Source organism: Eubalaena glacialis, chromosome 13, assembly GCF_028564815.1.
Source record: "Eubalaena glacialis isolate mEubGla1 chromosome 13, mEubGla1.1.hap2.+ XY, whole genome shotgun sequence".
In the NCBI taxonomy this organism is placed as follows: domain Eukaryota; kingdom Metazoa; phylum Chordata; class Mammalia; order Artiodactyla; family Balaenidae; genus Eubalaena; species Eubalaena glacialis.
In genome coordinates, this window is record NC_083728.1 from 22,064,666 (window position 1) to 22,083,410 (window position 18,745).

At 53.3% G+C, this 18,745-nt stretch overlaps 1 protein-coding gene across 1 annotated transcript in view; it reads left to right on the plus strand.

Moving 5' to 3' along the window:
• KIAA1755 (KIAA1755 ortholog) overlaps nucleotides 1–17,676 on the plus strand; it is a 42,081-nt gene extending 24,405 nt beyond the window's left edge. The window contains exons 6-15 of the mRNA XM_061209814.1: nucleotides 404–527; nucleotides 3,062–3,155; nucleotides 4,049–4,135; nucleotides 5,488–5,604; nucleotides 7,511–7,609; nucleotides 8,452–8,600; nucleotides 11,320–11,458; nucleotides 12,533–12,655; nucleotides 13,307–13,525; nucleotides 16,975–17,676. Coding sequence (XP_061065797.1) covers nucleotides 404–527; nucleotides 3,062–3,155; nucleotides 4,049–4,135; nucleotides 5,488–5,604; nucleotides 7,511–7,609; nucleotides 8,452–8,600; nucleotides 11,320–11,458; nucleotides 12,533–12,655; nucleotides 13,307–13,525; nucleotides 16,975–17,676 — 1,853 coding nt within the window. The remainder of the gene's footprint in view (nucleotides 1–403; nucleotides 528–3,061; nucleotides 3,156–4,048; nucleotides 4,136–5,487; nucleotides 5,605–7,510; nucleotides 7,610–8,451; nucleotides 8,601–11,319; nucleotides 11,459–12,532; nucleotides 12,656–13,306; nucleotides 13,526–16,974) is intronic.
• The last annotated feature ends 1,069 nt before the right edge of the window (nucleotides 17,677–18,745 follow it).

Consider the following 18,745-nt stretch of genomic DNA (forward strand, 5'->3'; position numbering starts at 1 on the left):
GATGACGAAACTGAGACTCAGAGACACACTGACTTGCCTAAGGGCACACAGCAAGTCAGTGTGTCCCTTAAACATGGGTTTAAGCTGGGACTTAAACCCATGTCTGTGTGACCCCAAAGCTCATTCCATGAGCTTCGTTTCCCAGGTTGCCCAGTACAGAGGGTGCCCAGAAGAGGGTGAGGCTGCTTCTGCATGGAGGAGTGTTTCAGGGATGACTTTTCTGAGGAAGTGTCTTTTGAGCTGGGTCTTGAGGGATGAATAAGAGTTCAGAGTTCACAGGGGGAGGAGAGAAAGCATATTCCAGGCAGAGGAACCGGTACAGGCAAAGGCTTGGAGACCACAGAGCAGGTTCCCGTAGAGGGGGCTCCACCAAAATTCTCAATGTGTGTGCTTTCTCCTGTAGGAGGTCGGGACAGGGCAGGGCGGCCCCTGCTTCTGGTGTCAACCACCAAGGGGCCCTGGGAGGCACCATGGTGCACGGCCTCAGAGGTCACCAAGCTGTTCTCCTACCTGTGCACCATCCCCAGGTAAGGGGCTGGGCCAGCCTGACCACCCCATCCCCCCTCGACCTCTCAGCCCAGAGCCCAGCACCAGGTAGCAGATGGAGAGATCCTTCCATCCAGTCATCTGTTTCCAGAGCTGGTCCTGAGCCAGATGCTGGGGGGAAAGCAGGACAGACTTGGTGCCTGCCATCAGGGCATTCACAGGCTGGCGGGGGAGGTGGATGGTGTGCAAGAAACGGACATGGACAAGCAGCTCTCAGGGGTGTTAATGTGGTGAAGAAAACAGGGATGTTGTAGATCAGTGGTTCTCAAACTCAACAGGCATCAGAATCATCCAGAGGTGTGTAAAAACAGATGGCTGGGCCCTACCCCCAGAGTTTCTGATTCACTAAGTCTGGATAAGGACTGAGAACATGTATTTCTAACAAGTTTCCTGGTGATACTGATGCTGCTGGGCTGAGGACACATTTTGAGAGCCACTGTTGTAGAGTGAGAAGGGGGTAGGGGGCAGCTAATTTCAATTGAGAAATCAGGGAAGGCTTCTCTGAGGAGGTGATAATTGAGCTGGCATATGAATTATAAATATCTGTTGAACAAATGAAGGAAAAGGTGAATGAATGAATAAGTGAGAGAGTAAAAGAATGAATGAGTGATGAGTGACCAGGCTGATTTCTAACACCTCCCCTTCCCTCCACCCCCCCATTCAGACTTCATGTTGGACTGGCTGGGGAAGAGGCACTATCTTTCCTCTGAGTCCCAGCCCCCAGCCAGAGCGGTCTCAGAGGTGATGTTTGCTTGGGACTGTGGCTCTAGATCCCAACCTAGAGGTTCTGCTGCTGGGGTAGGGGGTGGAGGGACTGATGGAACCCTTTGGAACCTTCTCCACCCCACAGGAGCCATCACCACCACCTGCTGGCCACTGAGATTTTTCTTCTTGTCCAAAGTGGAGTGGCTTTTCTGGTCTGAGGAGGAGATGGAAACCCCCATTCTGTGCTAAGTGGCATGGTAGACAGAATGCTGGAATCCCACCAACTTGCTGTGTTACCTGTAGGTGGTAACCTCCCCTCTCTGAGGCTTCCCTGAAAAAGGGGGATGACTAAATGTGCTCTGAGGACCAAGCATGGTCACAAGAGGTGGGGGTGAGGTGCAGTGTGAACTATGCATGGGGTTCTCATACGCTGGGCTGGCTTCTCCACTCCATTGCTGGGCACCTGCCCTGGGCCAGGCTTCATGCTGGGCCATGCTAGGGACCCAGATACTCCTATATTGGGCCTTGACCTCTAGGGCCATCCAGGCTGGTAGTGGAGGCAGGTGTAGAAATAAACCTCTCTCCCAGCATGGGCATAGCTAGAGGCAGGTGAGGTGTGGGGCACGAAGTCAGAGCCCTGGCCTCATCTCCGAGAGCCTCCTCTCACTGTCTGCTATGGCACCGCCGTGTACCTCAGTTTCCCCCCCTAGGATAGTGATGACAGCAGACATTGACATGCCTGTTACTCTGCGCGGTCCCTGAGTACTTTACAGTAATGAATCCATCAGTCCTCAGCACAGCCCCCTGAAGCCCGCACGATTATTATCCTCCCAGAGAGGTGAAACAGCGTGCCCGGGTGACTGCCATAGCTCCACCCCCCCCCCCCCCCCCACTGGCCACCTCTGGTTTCGTCTATGAACTGGGTGCTTGTAAGGCTTGAAGGCGGTTGGGGGCTATTTTCCCAATTTGGCTGAATGGTCAGGGCACTTGTAAGTGTAGACTCCCTGGCTCCACCTCCAGCCTGCTGGACAGATTTCTTGGGGGGGTGGAGCGGGGGTGGGGGTGAAGAATTGGTATTTTAACAAGTCCTGCAATTGGGCCACTTTGGGAAATCCTAAGGTAATCACTGAAAAGTGCACTGTGAACCCATGAGGGTGTTTTGGCTGCAAGTAACAAATTCCAATTCAAAATGTCTTACCTGCTAAGGAAATGTATCAGTCTATGTCTCTGCCTTATATCTCTTTGTAAGAACTTTTTAAAGGAGAGATTATCTTTCCCAAAAGCCCCCAGCAAACATCCCCTCACATCTCATTGGCCAGAAAATGTCACATGTTCCCTATCTAAACCAATCATTGGCCAGGGGAATTGGGTCTACTGTGGGCCTCAACCAATCAGAAACCAGCCCCTGGCGGAGGGGGGACATGATTATATGGAGGGAATTGGATTCTTGAACAAAATGAACCTTCTGCCCACACAAAAGGGGTGGATGAAGGTTAGGTGACTCCTACTGCAACTGGGATAGTAGCTTATAGTTCATGATTACTAGGGTGTAAGAGAGAGCTGTGTGAGGCACTGGGAGCACCGAAGAGGGAATAATGGACTCTGCCTGGAGAAGAATCATGGAGGGCTTCCTGGAAGTGGTGTGTGTCAGGGGCACAGGGAGGCACTGGAACTTTGTCCCATGGGATGAAGAGTTCACCAGTAAATCCAGGCTTCTAGCAGTCAGTTTCCCTCAGCTTCCACTAGGTCCTTCCCCTTCGAGGGCCCTAGTTCATCCAGCAAGACTGCCAATTCTGTTTACCACCCACAGGCCTGAAGATAAAACCAAGGGGCTGGCGGTCGTGATTGATGCCAGGAAACAGCCTCCACATCCTGGTCTGGTCAGTGCCTTGCAGGCCACCCAGGTGAGTGGGAGGTGGGCAGCCTCAACCTCTCAAGTCTTGGGAGCACCGGGGGCCTTAGGATATTCACAGATCCTGAGGGGCTCAGAGCTGGGACCAGGAGCCCAGGTAGGGAGTCTTAGCTGCACGTAACAGAAACCCCAGCCCAGCCACGCTTAAAGACAAAGGTCATTCATTGGTTTATCTGACTCGACTGTCCGGGAGTTAAATCCAACTTCAAGTGTGGCTTGATTCAGGGGCTCAAATATTGCCACCAAGATCGGGTTTCTATCTCCCTATTTCTGGCCCCATTCTCCTGGGAGAGTGCCGTTCTCAGCCAGGTCCCCCTCTTGGTGGCAGTGTGGTTCCCTGCAGCTCTAACTTCATATGGGTTTTCATTTAAGTCCAGTAAGAAAGAGTGATTCTTTTCCCAGAAGTCTCAGCAAAAGTTTCTTTGTGTCTCCTTAGCCCAGGTTCGCTCAGCTGTCCATCCATCAGCCAATCTCTGTGTCAGGGGAATGTGACATACTGATTGGCTTAGGCTTAGCTCATGCACTGAGAATGGGGGAGGGAAGAGATTGCTAACTCACCAGTATGGGCAGCAACATAAATGGAAGTTTGGCATATGCTCACCTCCCTCCACCCCCTCTTCCTCTTCCTTCTCCCTTTACAGATGGGGAAACTGAGACCCAGAGGGGGTGGGGCACCTGGGAAGTTTGCAGTCCAGCTTGGACCTGCTGTTCTCTTGACTTCCAATGACTCACCCTCCAAATAAGGATCCGAGCCCTCCATACCACATAAGGGTCCCAGCCATGGGGAACCCTCACCCCATCCGTGTGGCCCATTTGCCTATATCTTAGCCGGGAGGCTCAGTGAAAGCCTAGGCAGATCAGCTCTGAAATGATTCTCTCTGACAGGCTCTGGTCCCAACCTCCATCCGTGCTATGTTCGTCCTGGGGGAGCAGGAGGCCGCTCTCCAGCTGGAGGCATTATCTGACATCCAGGTGAGGGGGAGGCAGCATCGGCTGAGGCGGAGGGGAGGCGGGCTGGAGCTGAGCTGGGGTGAATAATGGCAGAATTCACGAGCTAGGAGAGGCCCTGAAATAATCAAGTGTAAGTCCATTAGATACGAGTCCAGGATGCTACAACTCTTCTGCCCAGCCCCCATGGCAAGCATTGCCAAATCAGCCCCAGAATTATTTCTCCCTGGCAACCCTAGCAGCTCCCGGTGGGCACTACCACGTGACTGAGAGCTGCACACAGCATGAAACCCACTTGAAAGCTTCATCTTGTCAACCCCTCCCCCCTTCTTCTCAGATGGGGAAACTGAGGTCCAAGGCCACACAGCAAGCTAGAGGGGCCGTTTCCACACCTTACCTGGCTCTTCCTGTATCTCTCTCCCTAGTTTCTCTCAGCATCTCCAACTTAGATGCTAAGTTGATTCGGGACTTCACAGGAAAGAGCACTGCAGCTCCCTTTAATCAGTGCCATGTACCACAGTCACGAGCGTGGGCACCCTGCCCTCTGCCCTGTTTCAGGAAATGATTTTAAAGGTCTCACTTCTACCTCCTGGTTAGCAAAGAGGCACATTGTAAACTAGAGATGTACTTTTCAAGCTTTTAGGCGCCTATGAGTTTCTTGGGGATTGTCAAAGTGCAGGTTCTGATTAAGTAGTTCTGGATGGGAGCTGGGATTCTGCATTCTAACGTGCTCCTAAGTCATGCTGGTGCTGCTGGCCCGTGGACCACACTTTAAATACCAGGCATGAAAAATGGGCTCCAAAACGCCACAGAATTCTCCCCATCCCAAGCCTAGGTATCTGGAGCCATTCATAGCATAAGCCTCAAGCATCACTGCCTGGGAGATGCGGTCACCTAGTCCCTGCTCCATATCTTAGGGGATACTGTTAGGATTTGGTGACCTTTCTCAACAACCCCAAGAAGATAGTACCTTGATGGGTCTCCAGAGAACAGTACAATGATTACAAAGAACTTACATGACATGGGCCAGCTTCAGTCGGTTTGTTTGATTGCCTGGACAACTGAGCTGGGAAAGAGCCCAGCTCAGAAGGAAGGAGTGCCGTGATTGATTAATATCTGCCTCGGGCACAGGCTAAGAGAGTGGCAGTACACATGCTGTTTATTTGCCATTCCTTACCCAGGGTCTGGTTCTCAATTTTGATTTGTCAGAGTTTCCAGAGAAGATCCCTTGCCCAGAAAGCAGCTCTTAAAGCCAGGGCCAGCCTTACCCGTGGGAAGTGGAGTGGTGCTGGGGCGTGGGTCTGGGCAGGACCTTCTCAAACATCTGCCTCTACACTGAGTCCCCTGGCCCTTCTGACTTGCTTCTCTGCCTGCAGGTAGAGGTGCTGACCTCACTGAAGGCCCTCAGCCACCACGTGGACCCCAGCCAGCTGCCCATGGCCCTGGAAGGCCCCTTCCCCTACTGCCACGGTGAATGGGTGCAATTCTTCCAGGTGTCTACCATCACAGCCTTCACCCTACACCCTCACCCCTTCTGTTTCTCCCTTCACCGTCCTGCCCCATGGATCCACTGAACTTATCAGGTTCAAAGACAGTCATTCAACAAGTGTTTATAATGAGGGTGCAGAGTGGAGTGACTAAGAGCTCAAGCTCTGGGGCCAGAAGGCCTGGGTTTCAATCCCAGCTCTGCTGTGTGACCTTGGGTAAGTTATACACCTTCTCAGAGCCCTCTTCCTCAGTGACAAAATGGGGCTGATGTGAGGCTTGAGTTAAGGTGTGTAAAGAGCTTAGAAGAATGTCTGGCATATGCTAAGAGTGATGCTAGTGTTAACTGCAAATAAATTTACAGACATCTGCTTTGTGGACACACACAACTCGGGGAGCTTGGGGTCTGGTGAGGGAGGCAGATGTGCTCCCTCCTGTAAGAGGGAGGAAGTAAGGAAACTTCCAGGGCTGGGCTCCTTTCCTGTGTGACCTCAATCCTTCCTCACCGCAACCCTGCAAAGGGGCACCTCATGCCCAATTTAACACGTGAGGATGCATAGGATGGGCACAACTTCCACGGCCACACACAGGAGCTTATGGGCTTAAACCGCACCAGGACCAGTGCCCGTAGTTGCCCGCCCAGGGCTTTCTCTAGACCAGGGCAGCTCGACTTCAGCACTGTTCACTTTTGGGGTCAGATAATTCTTTTCTGGGGGCGTTGTTTGTGCACTGTCGTGTGATTAGCACCATCCTTGGCCCCTACCCACTCTGACAATAGCATCCTCCAGATTATGACAACCAAAAGTGTCTCCAGACATTGCCAAATGTCCCCTGGGGTACGAAACCATCACCCACGGAGAACCACTGGTCTATAGTCTAACGTGGCTGTTTGCTTATTTGCTTTCGGCCTGGTGCTCTTCTTTTTAAGATTGGGTCTATTTTTTTTTTTAATCAGTCATCAATTTTATACACATCAGTGTATACACGTCAATCCCGATCTCCCAATTCAGCACACCACCATCCCCACCCCACCGCGGTTTTCCCCCCTTGGTGTCCATACATTTGTTCTCTACATCTGTGTCTCAACTTCTGCCCTGCAAACTGGTTCATCTGTACCATTTTTCTATTCTTGAATAGACCCTATGTTCAAAATTCAAATGGTACAAAAGGGTATATACTGAAAAAATCTCTTTTCCTATTTGTCCCACAGGCCCCCAGTTCCCCTATCCAGAGGCCTCCAATTAATCCAGGGGCTTTTGAACTATATTTTTGCTTTAAAACCTTCCCTTTAAATGAAATCTTACCTATAGAGCCAGCATATAAAACTGATAATGAGGATGAATATTGGTGCTATTCTAAGTGTCTGGCACAAATAAACCCATTTAGTCCTCCCACAAGCCTCTAAGGCAGGAAATGGGGAAATGATCCCATTTTACAGAAGAGGAAGTAGAGGCACAGAGAGGTTAAGAAACTTGCCCAAGGCCTCAGAGCTAGTAAGTGGTGGAGCTGGGCTGAAGTGGGACCCAGAGAGGATGTCCTCTACCCCTGCCCTCTCACCCCCTCCTACCATTCCCTCTCCCACAGGCCTGGGAGCAGGTCAGGCCTGTCTTCTCTCTTTTACTCTCTCATTCCCAGTATGAGTGGTTCTCAAACTGTGGTCCCTGGGCCAGCAGCATCAGTGTCACCTGGGAACCTGTTAGAAATGCACACTCTCAGGACCCACCCCAGAGAAACTAAACCAGAAACTCAGGAGGAAGGCTCAGCAGCCTGCTTTTTAACTGACTTTCCAGGTGATTCTGATGCAGCTAAAGTTTGAGAACCACCACTCCGCATGTCCTTCTGGTGGGAGGAGGGGAGAGGCACCCTCTTCACTGGCCCAGGCTAACATCCCCACTCTGGCCTCCTTTCCTGCAGAAGCTGGACCCTTTCCTTGCTGACCTCCGCCAGGCCTCCTCGCTGCTAAAGGCTTCCATCAAGGAGTTTGAGAAGGGTGACCCCCCTGGAGGGGTGCAGGTGAGACAAGAGCCTGAGGTGGGGAAACCACACCACATCCCTTATTTCATGGACCAAGGGCTCAGCGAAGGGGCTCTGTTTTCATTCATTCATTCAACCGATATTTACTGGACAGTCACCATGTGTCACGGCCTGGAGACCCAGCCTGGGGCAAATCGACTTGTCCCTGCCCTCATGGGGCTCATGGTACAGTGCGAGAGGTCATGATTTAAAAACTAAACAGAAATGGACATGTCGTTACAAGTGATGCTGAATGCTGTGAAAGTAAGATTGAGAAAAATGGGAAAGGAGGGTATAGAAGTTGAGCCTTGAAGGATGAGACAGAGCCATGGGACTTGGTCTGTGCTTGGTCTGTTCAGGAAGAGCAAGGAGGCCAGTGTGGAACAGAGTGGGGGAGGGGAGGATAGAACGAGAGGATCTTCTGGATCCACGGGGCTGTATCAGGGAGGAGTTGGGTTGGGATTTGATTCTAAATGGGCAGAGAAGCCGCTGGAGAGTTCTAAGCAGCGGCACTGGGATGATCAGATTGGCACTTTGAGATCCATCTGGTTGTCATTCAGAGAACAGACTGCAGGGGGAGCCAGAGTGCCGCAGAGAGATCAGTGAAGAGGCTGGGATGGGCGTCCCAGCAAGAGATCATGGTGCTTGGACCAGTGAGGTTGCCACGGTGATGAGAGGAAGCTCGGCTTGAGAAGATGTTTTACAGATAGAAAGGAGAGACTTTCTGTAGAACCTTGAATGCCAAACTGGGGGAGTCAGGCGTGACTGGGGTGTGGGGAGCCCTGGAAGGTTATAGAAGGAAAGTGGGGATTGAGCCTCAGGCTACCTCCCTACCCTGGCAGGAGGCCTCCAGGTGTCTGAGCAAGTCCAAGGAGCTGATGGAGGCTGTGCTGAGGGACCCAGGCCTGTTGGGCCTCCAGAGGGAAGGCGGAGCTACCCTGGCCAGGCTGCGACAGGAAGGCAGCAGGCTGAACTTCAACCCGGACGTCAGGTACGGACACCAGGCTTTTCCTTTCCCACCCCATCCTGTTCCCCAGGCTGGGACTCGGAGCTGGGGTCACTTCGCTGAGGGGACACATAGGGTGGGCTCTGAAGATGCCCAGGATGGGGTGTTTGCCGGGCCCATATCCTGGGCTGAGGCCTGATCACGGGTCCCCAGCCTATACCTTGGCAAGTCCCTTCCCTGCTGCCCCTCCTCAGCCCAGGCATCAGAGGACAGCACCCCCATTTCTGGTCACTGTCATGGACCAAGGACGCTCTCTGACCCAGACACTGGGCTGAGCCCCTTTAAGAGCCCACCTCTTATTCCTCAAAAGACCATGTGAGGCTCACTTCCTCCTATTTGGCTGATGGACACCTGAGGCTAAGCGAAGGGAAGTAACAGCCAGACCAACTGAGCACTAACCCCTGCACTGCCCTACCCTTCGTGGCAGGGGCCAGGGGAACCTCGTGGTGTGCCAGGGTCACAGAACCACGGAGCAAGAAATACGCATTCCTAGAAAGAACCAATTTTCTTAAATTTAGGGGTGGGGTGGCGGAGGGGTGCAAATCAGTAATTAAATCAGCCGGTAGTTGTATGTATTTTATCTCTGTTAGAATGAGCACAATTACAAAGTTTGCATAAGCTTCCAAGAACATTTTATTTATTTGACCTCCTCCTCCTCCTCCTCCCAATAGCACTTAGTATGAACACAGCATTGTTCTGAGGGCTTTAAGAATATTAACGTGGTTAATTCCCACCCATGAAATGGATCCTAGTATTATCCTCATTTTACAGTGGAGGAGCCTGAGGTTCAGAGAGAGGTTAAGTGACTTGCCCAGGGCCACACAGCTGGGATGTGGTGGGGCTGAGACTTGAACCCAGGCAGCCTAGCCCAGAATCTTGAACACACCACCCCTGAGCTCTGCCCACAGAGAGATTCATGCTGTTGTGAGCGCTGGGCAGCAGTGGACCCTAGTGCTCGGTGTGGAGTCGTCCTCACTGCGCCTCACACAGCCTGGTGGGGCTGGCACTGCCTTTCCCAGCATGCCCCTGCCTCACTGACTGGGCCCCCAAGCCCCTTTGGTCCAACCTAGGCCCCTCCAGACCGTTGGCCACCAGCAGCTCCACCAGGGGGCGCTGTGGTCCCACGTGAGCCGCTGCGTGTTTCTTAGGCAGCTCCTGCCTGCCCGCCCGTTTCTCCCTCCCTTTGCCAGACAGACTGGCATTTTCCATCCCGTTCACGCACCCTGGGTGCTCACCCCTTCCATGGAAGGGCAGTGACCTGTGGGAAGCTACAGTCAGATAAGGAGGCTTAGGGCAAGGCTCCCTCCAGGAAAACGGGCTCTCCTTCCATCTCTTCTTTTTCCTTTTCCTTCTAAATGACCCCAAGGGCAGAGGAGGGTGGGGTGGGATTTGAGGGGTGTTGGGAAAGCCCTGAGATTCCTCCCTTCACCCAAGTTTCTCCTGAAATCCCATCCGCACCCCCTCATTTATGTCTTGCTGGCTTTGATCATTTTTTTAAATCATGTGCAGAAAAGGCCGTGGACTGAGTTCCAATTCAGACTGCCATGCGTGTGAGTCAGAACCTCTCTCTGGAGGATCAGTTTTCCTACGTGTAAATGTTTTCTTATCTGTGAAATAGAGGCCAGAGTGGAGAGGTGTGTTACAGCCATTTGTCATCATTACAATAGAAATAACAAGCGCTTTGTAAATAAGTTCATTTGTACCATTTTTTTAGATTCCACATATAAGCAAATGAACTTATTTACAAAACAGAAATAGAGTCACAGAAGTAGAAAATAAACCTGTGGTTACCAGGGGGAAGGGGGAGGGAGGGATAAATTGGGAGATCGGGCTTAACATACACACACTACTGTATATAAAATAGATAACTAATAAGAAGCTACTCTATAGCACAGGGAACTCTACTCAATACTCTGTAATGGCCTATATGGGAAAAGAATCTAAAACAGAGTGGATCTATGTATATGTATAACTGATTCACTTTGCTGTACAGCAGAAACTAATGCAACATTGTAAATCAACTATACTCCAATAAAAATTGATTAAAAAAAAAAAAAAGAAATAACAAGCGCTAACAGCACCGTGGGCCAGGCACTGTGTTAAGTGTTTTGAGTGCGTGAGGGCGGGTTTGCCTGAGGAGCTTTGGAAAGCGCTGAGGTCCAGGCCACACTCTGAGCGGGACTCCAGTGGGTCGGGGAGGGGCCTGGGCATTGAGATTTTTAAAGCTCCCAGAGCAGGTTCTAATTGTGTTGCCAGGGTTGAGAGCCAAGGGGTTAGATCATTTAATTCTCACAACCCCGCTGTGAAATGGGTTCTGTTATCCCCATTTTTTATAGCTGAAGAAACGGAGACACAGAAAGGTTGAGAAATTTGCACAAGGTTCTGTTACTAGAAGGTAGCAGGGCTGGGATTTGAACCCAGATCTCTCCAGCTCGGTTCATACCCTCCTGGGGAAAAGGAGGGTCATTTGGTTTCTCGCTGTGTCCTCTGGTCCTCCCAGTCCCACGGAAGGCCAAGGCTGAGGCCCAGAGATGTGTAGGGACCTGCCCAAGCTCACACAGCAAGTCAGCAGCTGAAATACCCAGGCCAGGGCCACAGAGCTGGTGGGAGCCAGGGAGTCATGCCTGTGCTGGGCAGGAGTGCTGGGGCTCCAGGGCAGGGGGTCAGCATCTTGGGTTTTCTCTCACACTCCTCGGCCTCCCAGGAGCCATCTGGCCGAAGCTGCTGCCCTGTACAGCCTCGTGGATGAACAGCTGCATGTCCTCGTCACTGTGTCCAACCACCTCCTGAGGAGGCTGGAGCTCCGCGTCCACCTGGGCCGCCTGGAAGCTGCCATCCACCAGGTGAGAGAGGAGGAGGAGGCTGGCCCTGGGACGTGAGGGGGGGTGGGCGGCTCCTGCCTCTCCAGGCCCCACCCCAGCCAGGCGCTTTGCTCTGGTATAATGACACCAGGCTGGCACTTCTTGGAGCACATGACAGGCACTCCATAGTGCTTGATAGGTGAAGACATAACTCCAGAAGCTGCATTTCTTAAGCACCAACTTTGCGCCAAGCCCTGGGCCAGAGCCTTTGTGTCCATCGCCGCTTTCCAACCTCATCCCTTACCAGTGATGTGGGGAAGATGCTAGGATTTCTCCTACTCATCGATAAGGATACTGAGACTGGGAGACATTATGTCATCTGCCCGTAGTCGCACACTTGGGGGTCTGATCCTGGAGCCCACACCTGGCACCACTCTGTCCAACTGTTGATGCCTAGAACCAACGCATCCCTTCATGCTCTGGGCCATGGAGCACAGTGTGCCTGGAGCCAGACGGCCTGGTTCCAATGCTGGCTCTAGCACTTACTAGCGGTGTGACCCTAGACAAGGTATTTAACTATTCAGTGCCTCGGTTTCCTCACCTGTTAAATGGGGGATAATATTAGTGCCTGCCGCATGGGGCTTTGTGAGGATAAAGTGGGTGATGCTCTTTTAAGACACCCCAGAATACGAAGAAGACTTCTGCTCATGGGATCGAGAGCCATCTTACCCCCTCTGTCCTTCCATGAATCCTCACGTCTACCCCATTTTGCCACTGAATAAACTGAAGTCCAGAAAGGGGAAGTGACTTGCGCAGTTCACACAGGGAGTTCATGGCAGGTCCGTGCACCTTCCTCTGGCGCTGTTTGGATTCCCCCAGGGACGGGGACCCCTTTGGATATTTGAAGAACATGACAGTGTGACCCACACCCCACCCCCACCCCAAGCTGTCTCCTCTCCTCCCCAGAATTGGGAGGGTTTCAGTCTAGGCCGGTGGCATAGGCCCAGCCCCCAGATGACTGAGGACAAGACTTCAGCTTCCCAGGAAGGCGGCGAACTGGCCTAAGGATGTCTCCTCAACAGCCCCTCATGTCCATACCTCCCTCCCCTGCCCCAGGTCAGCAACTGGATGGAGCAGGAAGGAAGCCAGTGGCTGCAAGTGCTGACCCCCAAGGACGGAAGCTTGGAGACAGTGGAGAAAGCCCACGCAGAGTTTGAGGACTTCTTCCTTCAGGCTGCGGTGTGTTTCTAAAACTGAGGGGTGGGGGTGGGAGCAGATAGAGAGGGCAGGAGATGGGGGTGGCACTACTGGGGAGAAGTTGTGGAGGCGGGAAAGTGCAAGAAAGCTTCCCAAGACAGTGAGGAGAGCAACTTGGATCACAAAGCATTCAGCTTAGATATTGTCTCCTCCAGGAAGCCTTCCCTGACTACCAAGTCCAAAGATGACACATCTCAGAATGCCTGGAGGGTTTCTTAAAATACACATTCCAGGGTCCTACTCTAGCCCTACTGAGTGAGCCTCAGAGAGCTGGGGTGGGGGGAGAGAATCTGCATCCTTGATGTGCTGGGCCCTGGAGCACAGGGTGATTCAGCCTCTGTTTCAGCCCTTGGGGAACTTCCAGGCCAGTGGAGGGTGGAGACAGGATGGGGGGCTGGGGGCAACAGGGAAATAGCCAGAAAGGGAGAACTGTGGGGACACAGATGAGGAGCCTGTAACCCAGACTCTGGGGTTGGAGAATTTTGCCGGAAGAGGGTGACGCTAAGCAGAATCCCAGCAGGCAAAGTAAACCCTGGGTTCCCATTTTATAGATGAGGAAACTGAGGCTCAGGAAGTCTCATAACCCGGTAGTAAGGCTGGAGCTGAGTAGACACCCCTCCCCTCCCTGCTCAGGCCCAGTACCGCCGTGGCCTGGAGCTGTGCAAGCAGGCGGCCCAGCTGGGAGCTGCAGCCAGGGCCAGGGAGGCGGGAGGAACAGAGCTCCCGGAGCTGGCAGGCTTCACCTTCACCCAGCGGGCCTTCCAGGCTAAGCTGACCCACTTCTACATGGCAGCCGAGCGGCAACGCACAGACCTGGAGACGCTGCTCCATCTCCACCACTTCTGCAAGAAGGTGAGCCTGGCAGCCCACCTGCATAGACTCCCCCCCCCCAACACCTAGGACGTAGGGTGGGGGCAGGGAGCAGCCTAGACACAGCACTAGGCTCTTTTCATTCCATAGTCCTGTGAGGGGGAAAACGCATTACCTGCATTTTCCAGAAGGGAAACAAGGTTTGCAAGGTTAAGTTACCCTCCTTAAACCAGGTCCGGCTAATCCCTGACCCCAGCTTGTCCCACTACACAGGCAGTCTCCCAGTGACCCGGTTATCACCTCTCAAAGGAAATCACCTGCTTCTTAAATGTTGGGATTAGGGGAAGGATCCTGGGGATTTCTGAGAATCTGATCAAAGCCATAGACTTTCCCTCCACACATAGACCTCTGCAGGCAACTTCACAGGGTCAGGACCAGGCTCAGAACCTTGATCTCGTCCCACCCCTCTATTGCAGTGTTAGGGAAACAGGATCAGAGAAGTGCCATCACTTAGCCAAGGTCACACAGCAAGCCATGGCACCATTCTTGTGCTCTTTCCCATGCCCCACCTTGCCCTGCACAGATGGGTTGGAGGGGGACAGCTGGGGAAGGAAGGAGGGGACAGTTGGCTGAGGGTGGGCCCAGAGGCTGCTCTGAGCATCCTCAGAACAGAGGCCTCAGTCCTCACCAGGAACCCAGCGTTTGGCCAGGAGGGAGGAGGAGGGGGTAGGGCTACTGGGGCAAGGGTCGGGGGCATGGGCAGAGGTGAGTTAGGAAGCAAGAATAACTCCATAACTTTGCATCTGTCATCTCCTGGAACCCAATGTGGCAAGGGTGACCAGCTCCATTGTACAGACGAGGAAAGTGAGGGCCCAGAGAGGGGCAGTACCTTGCCAAAGGCCACACAGCTAGAGAAAAGAAGAGCTGGAATTTGAACCCAGATGTGTCCATGTGCTATGTTCTTCTCCAAAGGGGAGGGAAATGACAAGCAGTTCTTGTGTCCAAGCAGACGTGATGACGATGGTGATGAGGGTTAGATGACTATTATGGGGTAGCCCACATTATTGACTGTGTTCTCCACGCCAGACCCTCCTAAAGCACTTTGCAAACCTTGCCCGATTTAATTCTCATCATATCTTTGTGAGGGAGGGGCACCAACATTGTTTCCATTTTACAAATGAGGAAACTAAGGTCCAAAGAGGAAAGTGGCTTTCTCCACATCCCCTAGCCCGGTTGGTCAAGCAGGATTTGACTTCAGAGCCCCTGCCCCTCCTAAATCCATTTAGCCAAATCCCTCGTTTTTCCGATGGGGAAACTGAGGCCTAGGGGGAGCAAGGGAGCAGCCTGAGAGAGCTGTAACCCAGATGAGACAAGAACCCACACCTCTGGCCTGGGCCCAGTGCCCTCAGCTGCCCCTCGCACTGGCCACTGAGGATGGAGCATGGGAAGAGCCTGACCCCAGCCTCCCAGCTGTCAGGCCAGCCCAGCACACAGGGCACCAAGAACGCAGATGCTTTGGGGGCAGCGGGAGGGACTCGGTCAACTCACACCTGGGGCACTGGGAGGACAGGCCACTCTCTGGCTCCCTCAGGCAAGGGAGGTAGATGTGGGCAGAGGCAACGCCCAGCTGTTCAGAAGTTAGAGAGCGAGACAGCAGCAGGATCTGAGACTTAGAGTCAGGGCTACGCCTGCATGGGCTCTGTGATCTCAACAGTGGCCTTCACTGCTCTGGGCCTCAGCTCCTTGTCAAGAATAATGATGATAATAATAATAACCAATGCTTACGTACGGAGTTCTTATTGTCTGCAGGCCCTGTTCTAGTCATTTCACATATGGTTTTATTGTCACACCAACCCTGTGAGGCAGGAAACACAGAGAAATCAAGTCACTCACCCAGGGTCACACAGCTAGGAAGTGGCGTAGTTGAGATTCGAACCCAGGTCATCTGGCTCTACTGCAGAGAAGTGAGAATTAAATTAAACATAAGTAACCCCTCCCCCCGCCCCTACACCCGACTTTGCTCAAATCTGGAATTATTATTTTTAACACTGATATTATTATTATCATTAGTAGTAGTGGTAGGAGGAGTAATGCCTCATGGATTAAGGGGATCTGGAAGCTTCTCTACCTTGTTTACTAATTTTAGCTGATTTCAGCCCCATCGGCCTTCCCTGGAGGAAGCAAACTGGCTCCAGCACTGAGGCCTTTGCACTGGCTGTTCCCTCAGCCTGGAAAGCTCTTCCCCTCTACAGCCCCTTCTCCTCTCTGGCCCTGAATTTTAATCTGCAAAACAAGGGGTGGGGCAAGATGATTTCCGAGGTGTTCTCCACCTCTGTCCAGCTTGGCCTGGAATATCTGGTCCCAGACAGACAGACGGACAGACAGGATGGCTCAGTGCTGGGCTCAGCCCCAGGTGGGGAGCAGGCATGCGGCAGCTTTGGCACTAAATAATAATAACACGATTGTGTCGCTAACGGAGATTTATGGAGCCCTTTCCCAGCCATGAGCTCGGCGTGCTTCTGCAAATATGAAGCCATTTATCTAAAGACAAGTTCCCTTAATCCGCAGAAAGATGGTTTCCTCGGAGAAAATGGTTCTCCAATCCCCACCGCCTAACAGCTTGCTGTTGGCTTCTAAATTAATGGAGAGAAAGATTATGTTTTTCACGAGCTGCTGGGAACATGTTGGCTCCTTTGCAGCCTGCAGACATTTTGCGGGTGAAGTGGGGACAGGCAGGATCCTAAAATGCGGCAGAGGCCCGGCCAGAGTGAGGGGGCCTCCGGGCCTGGGCTGGCTGACAGTCTCACTGTGTGACTGCAAGGGCAGGGCCCTGCCTGGGCCAGTTTCTCCTGTGCAAGGAGGTGCTTGGAAGATACCCTCCTGAGGGCTGGACAGAGCTGAGTTTGAATCCCAGCTCCTCCCTGACTTGCAGCATGACCTGGGACAAGTGATTTCACGTGTGTGAGCCTCAGTTTCCTCCTCTGTAAAATGGGCTGCTGGTTCAGTGTGATCCTACATGAGATGCACAGAGCCTGGCACATAGTCAGTGTTCAATAAATATTAGCCAGACTCCTCCCTCAGCACCACTTATGAGGGGTTCATACAACCTGAGAATCCAAATTTTCAGCACTCAAATTTTCATGATTATGTATCACAACCTCTACTTTACTGAGGGGGAAACTGAGCCCCAGAGAGGGGTGAGTCCTTGCTGGCCCCTAAGTCTGTAAGACTGTGCCTGAAGATCCCAAGGGTGCTGGGGACTGTTTCCCGGTGGGTAACGGAGGGTGGTGTTCCCTGGGGAAGAAAGGGAAATATTGTCGTCATCAGCAGTGGAGAAAATCACAGCTGTGCTAAGAGAGGCCCTAACACTGATTGGACATTTTTGTATTAATTCAGTCTAGCTATATTTATTCTTTAAGCCTCCTCTTGGCTCAGAGAGGCATATCCCTGCCCTCATGGAACCCCCATCTCCCTCTCTTCTTGTCTCCCAGATGACCTGGTTCCACATGGACTGCCAGGACCTGATGGCCCAGCTCAGGCTGGGCAAGGCCCAAAGGGCCAGCCCTGGGGACCAGCGCCGCCTCCACCGCTACCTGCAGCGCCTGGCGTCCGAGTTCCCTGCTGAGAAGCTCACGGCCATGCGGCTGCAGGTGGCCTCTCTGAGCTGGGAGGGCCTGGGCCAGGACCTGTGGGAGGAGGCCCGGGAGAGGCACGAGGAGATCCAGACCCTCCTGAAGAAGGCACTGGCCCACTGTCCATGCCCAGCAGGTCCCCCTTCCCACCTGGCGGGCGGGGAACTCAGAGGGGCGGCCGCCAAGGGCCAGGGCCTGAATGGAGAAGTCACTTACAAGGGAAGACGGGACCTGCCCCTCCAGGACTCACTGGGTCTGGATCGTTCGCCAATATCCTGTTGGCCTCCTTGGGCCCCCAGACGCGTACAGAACAGAAATTTCCAAGCAGCCCCTCCACCCCAGGAAGCTGGCCAGGCTTTTGAGGCTGATGAAGGCAGAAGCCCGCATGGACCCCTGGATCCTGCCCCTGAGCGTTTTCTCGCCACCCTCTTCTCCTGGCAGCGGCTCCCCAGGCAGAGTCAGATCCCCCGGCCCACTGGGGGCAGCTTCTCCTCGGAGGGGACAGACTCACAGACGTCTCTGGAGGACTCACCCCACACAAGTCCCCCTGCATCCCTCTAGCTGAGAGTTCCCGTCAATCACACGAGGCTCCGGCAGGGATGGGTATGGTTCGGGTGGGGCCCAGCTAAAGACAGAGCTGGGGAGCCCCGGACCATCCGTCAGGACGTGGCTACTGAGTTTGGCCCGTGCTCGGTGGACAAGAACGTACGGCTGCTCCCGGCCCCAGGAAGCTCTGGGAAGACGCGACTCACACATTCAGAATAGTGAGAGTGGAGGGCAGGGCAGGACGCGGAAGAGCGTGAGATTGGCTCCAAAACCCTGCAGTCTCATCGTGGAAAGATCTGTTGGTACAGATCCTTCCAGAGATCTCCGACTTAGGCAGGCCAGATGCCCACCTGGGGTTCAGGGGTATGTAAGCTTCCCCTTGGGGCACAAGGGGCAAAGTTGCCCTCATAATAGAACCCAGGGTGGGGAGATTGGGGGAGTGGCTTCTTGTCTTAGGGTCCTACGAAACAGATCCCACAAGGATTCGAGTGCGCATTTATTTGGCAGTGACCCCAGGAAACACTGGCGGAGGAGCAGGGGAGCGAGTCTGGGAAGGGAATAAAGGGGGTGCTGTCAAGTGAATTACCACATGTAATTTATCCACTGACGCCACTGGCCTCGGGCAAAGAGAATCACCTGCTGGAGGCCAGTTAGTGCACAAGGAAGGGGTAAGGGAGGAGGACCGTCTGCTGCACCTCTACTTTGTCACTTGGCTCCTCCAACAGACATGAGCATCAGTCTCAAGTTCAAGGAACCCCAGAGAAGACCACCTCCCTCTCCCATGATCTCTGACTTCTTCCCCTCCCCACCACAGCTCCTCAGACCCACCCCCAAGCCCAACCTCTCTTTGGGCACAGCCTCTGGTGCCTGGCGTCATCGGGTTCTGCTATGGTTGGGGCTGGAGGGTAAGGAGTCTTTTCCCCATCCAGCAGGTGGTGCGGGAGGACAGTGGGAAGAGGCTTGAGATGCTCTCATTTCAGATAGAGCATCTAGAAGACAGCCCAGAGTGACCATGGCTAGCGCCTCCCCTGAATGTCATTATCCTGAGAAAGTGCTCCCATCTCTGCCCTGAGATGCATCACCA